The sequence below is a fragment of the Sinocyclocheilus rhinocerous genome, unplaced genomic scaffold (genome assembly GCF_001515625.1).
Source record: "Sinocyclocheilus rhinocerous isolate Xijiao unplaced genomic scaffold, SAMN03320098_v1.1 scaffold1482, whole genome shotgun sequence".
In the NCBI taxonomy this organism is placed as follows: Eukaryota; Metazoa; Chordata; class Actinopteri; order Cypriniformes; family Cyprinidae; genus Sinocyclocheilus; species Sinocyclocheilus rhinocerous.
Window position 1 is genome coordinate 147,507 of NW_015624221.1, and position 6,190 is coordinate 153,696.

At 37.3% G+C, this 6,190-nt stretch overlaps 1 protein-coding gene across 1 annotated transcript in view; it reads left to right on the forward strand.

The window, feature by feature from the left end:
- The window catches only part of LOC107739607 (anion exchange protein 3-like), a 46,397-nt gene extending 42,771 nt beyond the window's left edge, over positions 1–3,626 (forward strand). The window contains exons 16-21 of the mRNA XM_016551770.1: positions 187–276; positions 491–657; positions 773–1,026; positions 1,975–2,144; positions 2,675–2,848; positions 2,959–3,626. Of these exons, the coding sequence (XP_016407256.1) occupies positions 187–276; positions 491–657; positions 773–1,026; positions 1,975–2,144; positions 2,675–2,848; positions 2,959–3,036 (933 nt within the window). The 3' untranslated portion in view covers positions 3,037–3,626. The remainder of the gene's footprint in view (positions 1–186; positions 277–490; positions 658–772; positions 1,027–1,974; positions 2,145–2,674; positions 2,849–2,958) is intronic.
- Positions 3,627–6,190: the final 2,564 nt, after the last annotated feature.

Genomic DNA, 6,190 nt, shown 5'->3' on the forward strand with positions numbered 1-6,190 from the left:
TATATACACATATGTGTGTGTGTGTGTTTCTCAAATAAATTTATTTAGTTTTACTGAAAAACAACAAAATTGCTGATTACAAATTTGATTTTTTTGTGGTTAGGATTCCTTGTGAGCAAACATTTTGAGCTGACTAAAAAGTTTGGCATCCTCTGTTTGTGTGTGTATCATCTGTTATTATCAAAGGCCAGACGAATTATTGGTGATTTTGGGATTCCTATCTCTATACTCATCTCTGTGCTGGTGGACTGCACCATTCCTGATACATACACACAGGTAACCGCACTGTTAAACTCTCATGTGCAGTATATGTATATTACAGCAAAGAAACTCCTCTCCCAGCATACTCTTCTTATTAAGTTCTGGCCTGTAATTGGAGGCAGGTTTCTTCCGAGGCTGTATTACAGTGTGGTTGGTTTGGCAGAGCACTATAACCAATGAATCCTGGGATATCTGGGATACGAGCACTTGTGTTTTTTTGTGGTTGCAGAAGCTGAACGTCCCCTCTGGTTTCTCGGTCACATCTCCGGACAAACGGAGCTGGTTTGTCAGCCCGTTTGGAGATAAACAGCCTTTCCCTGTTTGGATGATGGGGGCCTCAGTAATCCCGGCCCTGCTGGTTTTTATCCTGATATTCATGGAGACTCAAATCACCACGTGAGTAAGCTAACAGATCTTGCGATGTTCTGTCTAAGCTCAGATGGAAATGCAATACAATTCAAATGGTTCTGTGGCTCATTGCATTTATTGCATCAATTTGTCCCGTCTGCAGCTTGATAGTGAGCAAGAAGGAGCGGCGTTTGGTCAAGGGTTCTGGCTTTCATCTCGACCTGCTTCTGATAGTGACTTTGGGAGCTATCTGCCCGCTCTTCGGTCTGCCCTGGCTGACTGCCGCCACTGTGCGCTCGGTGACTCACGTGAATGCACTGACAGTCATGAGCAAAGCCACTGCCCCCGGAGAGAAGCCCATGATCCAAGAAGTTAAAGAGCAGAGGGTGACAGGGATGTGTGTGGCTATCCTAGTGGGTAAGAAACACACACACACACACACACACACACACACACACACATTTATAAAACAGATATTGACAGAAAACTAACTGGATGAGCCATGTTAGTGCACCTGTGACCATGTATTCTATATATACTACTGCTCAAAAGTTTGGAGTCGGTAAGAAGCCTTTTATGTAAAAATACAGTAAAAACAGTAATCTTGTGAAATATTATTACAGTTTAAAATAGGGTTTCCATTTTAAATTATTTTAAAATGTAATTTATTTCTGTGATCAAAGCTGAATTTTCAGCATCATTACTCCAGTCTTCAGTGTCACATGATCCTTCAGAAATCATTCATGCTGACTGCTGCTTAAAAAAAAAAAAAAATCTTATTATTGTCAATGCTAAAAAAAACAGTTGTGCTGCTAAATATTTGTGTGGAAAATTTTTTTTTTTTTTTCAGGATTGTTTGATAAAAGTTCAAAAGAACAGCATTTGTTTGAAATAGAATTTTTGTAACCTTTTTACTGTCCCTTTTAATCAGTTTAACGCTGAATAAAAGTATTAATTTCTTTAAAAAAATCTTACTGAGCCCAAACTTGTTACTATGCAATGCTTGTAACAGCATAGAGGTTTCATGTGTGACTTGGTTATTGATGACAGTATAATATTTAATAACATTAATTTACACATTAATTTAAATCACATTAATTGGGTAGCATCAGCTATAATAAAATAACATCAAATGGTAGTACGTTTAGAAGTAGTTAACTACCTTTAGCTGTTAAGGGTGCTGCCATTTTATTTGTTTTTATATGACATCAAAACAGTCAAAAGGGAGAAGTCAGAGCTTGCAGTTGCAATTATGAATTTGACAGAAGTTTTTACTACTCCAAAACCTGAGAATAATATTACATTAAATTAAATTAAATTGGGGGAAAAAATCTTTATTCTGTCAATCCCATCACCTCTGTGCAGGGTTGTCTATAGTGATGACAGATGTGCTGCGACATATTCCTCTGGCTGTGCTGTTTGGAATATTTCTGTACATGGGCATCACGTCTCTTACTGGTATCCAGCTTTATGAGCGAATCACACTCATGGTCACACCCGCTAAACATCACCCTGACCACATCTATGTTACCAAGGTAACCACTTTTTCCTGAGACATTGAGGTAGTAGTGATGGCAACGATGACAGCTTATTATCTATGTTTGTGTTTGATTTCTACATGGTAGATGCTAGAAGTTTGTATTAAATTGACATGTGGATTCTGTTTGAAAGCTTTTGAAGCACCACAAGGTGGCGCACAAATCATCAGTTCATTTCGCACTTTTTAACACAACCCTAAAAATTTTAATTACAAACCATATTTGACAAATGTGAACACTGTATATTATTCACATGTACAGTGGGGTCCAAAAGTCTGTAGACTACATTGAAACTCTATGATTGAACATCTAATTTAGACTTAGAAATAAACCAATTAAAAAAAATGTAAAACAGAAATCTTAGGAGGTAAAATAAATAAGCACTATTTCTAGGTCACTTATGAAATAAGCAAATGTGTGTCTGACAATTTACAAAAAGAAGAAAAATAAATTAGAAAAATGCAAAATAGAAGCTTTTCATTAGACCTTATTGTAATTCCTTATTGCATGATTTGTTTCACATACAGGTGAAGACATGGCGTATGAATATGTTTACCATCATTCAGTTGTTGTGTATCACCCTGCTGTGGGTGGTGAAGTCAACTGTAGCCTCTCTGGCTTTTCCCTTCATCCTAATCATGACCGTACCTCTGCGTAGACTCATCCTGACCAGGATCTTTGAGGAGAGAGAGCTTGCAGCGGTGAGTTCATGTTGTATTCATGTTTGTCTGATGATCTGAACACAAGTAGTCAGCTGAGAAAACCCACCTGGTGTTGATTTCATTTTAAAATGCAGTTTTTGTTCTTGCAGTTGGATGCTGATGAGGATTCGCCCAATTTTGATGAAGATGGACGGGATGAATACAATGAGATCCACATGCTTGTCTAGACGCAGGTCACATGGCTCACCTCTTCACTGACCAATCGAATGCAGGTCTCTGAATTATGGGAAAGATGTACGGAATCAGAAGAACTCTGATGCACTGCCCTCTTTCAGAATTATTTCATGTGTACTTTGAAATTTTGTAAACCTCCATTGTAAATTACAGATCATGTTTTGGATACTATTATTATTTTTCTTTTTTTCTCTTTGGTTTTTTTTTCCTCCAAAATGTGGCCTACATGTTTGTCTGCTGCTGCCCAGTGACCTTTGAATATAAGATTAGATACAACCCGTGCACTTTATACGATCTCCCAAAGTGCAATGATGGTGAGACTAATCCAATAGGTTGGTTCTTACACCCCCTATTCACCCCATCCGAATGCACTGCACCCATCCGGACCAGACCTACTGCCTGTAGATCTTAGTGGCCTTGTACTGTACTGCAGGTGTTGACCACAGGGTCTGAATATTACAGTAGCACGTCCCCTCAGTGCCCTTAGAGTGGTCAGTCCTTTTGCTGTGCAGTTCCGTTGCTTGAAAACAGTAGTGCAGTCCCTTTAGACATACTTTATGCAGTAGTGCTATTACTTTGTTCAATATATTACAATAATAATAAAAAAAAAACATTGTTTAGCTCTTCATGATTTCCCTTCCAAACAGATTTATTTCTGAAAGTGCATTTTATTTTATTTTTTTCCATCAGAAGTTGTTTAGCTCTTCATTTCCCTTCAAAACAGATTTCCTTCTAAAAGTGCATTTTATTTATTTTATTTTATTATTTTATTTTATTGTTTTCCATCTGAAGTTTTTTATCTCTCCATGATTTCCCTTCCAAACAGATTTACTTCTGAATGTGCATTTTAATGTAATTAAATTAAATTAAATTAAATTAAATTAAATTAAATTAAATTAAATTTAATTGTATTTAATTGTATTTAATTTTATTTTATTTTGTTATTATTATTATTTTTATTTTTTTTTCCATCAGAAGTTGTTTAGCTCTCAGTACACGATTTCCTTTCCAAACAGATCCACTGCTAAAAGTGTATTTTATTTTGCTTATTTTTAAAATTTATTTATTTTTATGAATTTTCATTTTCATTTTATTTCGGTTTATTTATACTGAAGGTTCCCAAAATGATTGATTCTTTTTTTCTTCTTCGAGCACCTCAGCTATTTTACTGCTATATATAAATTTAGCATCTAGAATTTATATAGTATTTATTGCCCAAATATGTTATTATTATAAATATTGGTGTGTTTGTGTGCGCGTTTTCAATATAGACCTTTTCAGATAACTAATTCTATTCCTTATGCTGTCATACTGCAATAGATTCGGGAACAGTTCAGCTGAAATAGGTTAAAGCCATAGAAACTCGGACTTCGTTGATTACATAAATGTTAACTTTTTCAATCAATGCTATTCCAAAGGCTGTCAAACTGCCAGTGTGAATGGATGCACTTATCTTTGGCTTCAGAGATTCGTGCTGCCAAATTGTTAGTCAGGGCCATGGAGGGTAGCGACAAATTTCCGCTGTTTTAAAAGGAAGCGCGTGACCTTTTAAAATCCTCGTTAAGCCAGCAAATTCATGTTTCCCTTGCATTAAAGCCTTTAAACGTGATATGTTAATTTTCTGTTAAAATACGTTTTACAAACCCAACTTCATATGCAACAACATAAAAAACATTGTTTGAGCATCCCAACCAACCCTACACAATCAGCCAATGGGTTGAGTTTGGGGCAGGACTAGCAGTTTGACCGACCAATGGGAGATGGGGACGAACTTTCGAGTAACCTGTTTGCAATTCCATTTAGAGAAAAAAAGAAATTACGCACTTCGCCTTTAACATCTTCATCAATCCCTTTGGGAAATTTCCTCTGAACAAAACAGCCTCCTAACAGACCTGAAAACAGGAAGAATCGTTCCATTACAGTCATGTTTTGAGTTCGGACAATTGCCTTTAGAGAAAGCCGCCCTTTTGGACTATAAATATCAGGCCGTCCATGCATGTATTGAATTTGTTTGTGCGTAATACAGACTTCTGGGCCTAGTCACGCTAGACTAGCTCATTTCATCACAAACACATATTCCACATGTGTTTCTTTTTGCTCGGGTTTTTAGTGTAAAAACAAGAGGAAATTGTGCAATATAGGAATATCTGTTATGCAGTGCTGTGCTACTCCGAATAGATGTTTAGTTTCTTGGAAAGCACAAGCCTAAGTGCTGCTCTCGAGCCTGAGAGTGGTAAGTGGAGATCTGTGGTTGTGAATGGCAGGTCTTTGAAGCACTTAATATGAAGCCACACATCAGACATGTTTTACCGTGTAACCTTAGTTGAGCCATCGGATAGCTGTGTGCGAATGCCAAAAGGGTAAACCGACAGTAAAATGTTGGTTTTAATTTTTCCCTCTCAGCATTTATCATTACGGATGTAGCTGAGAGATGAAATGAGATGAAGACAAGCTGTCTGTAGGCGCGTTTCCATTACAGATTTGCGCAAAACTTTGGCGATGTTTTATAAATGTCGATAAAAAAGTATTGCGAAATGACGGCGTTTCCATTAACCAATGTTATGCGACTAAAACGTAACCTTTTGCCTCTCGCGATAAGTCATGGCAACGGATTTTGGTGGGATTTTGGCTATATTTATTCAAAGGAGGCTTTTGCGTGTATCTTTACAGAAGCAGCAAAGAGAGCCGCTTCAGAAACGTGCATGGCTGGAATAAACCATAGACTGTATAAAAACATAAACATGCATTGAGTGGCCGCAGTCAGATTCAGTGACCGTATCAGAGCCACACTGCACCGCAGACGTGTGCAGTGTAAATTGTCTAAACATTAATAACAGGGAAAGCCCCTTATACTGGAGCGCGGCCACTTATGAAGTGTTTCTTGGAGGTTATAGTACATTGAAGAATGATCATATGACTTTTTACATACGCCATGTGACCTGTAAATGCGAAAAAGCCGTTTCCATTGCAGTTTTGCGAATTATTCCTTTTTCGCATTGCCTGAAAAACCACCTCATGCTAGCGTAAAAACATTTTTGCGATATATGGGAGTTTTTGCGAAATTGACGCGTTTCCATTAGGCGTATTTTCAATTCACAATTTCAATTTGCGCAATTTGAATGGTAATGGAAACGCGCCTAGTGATGC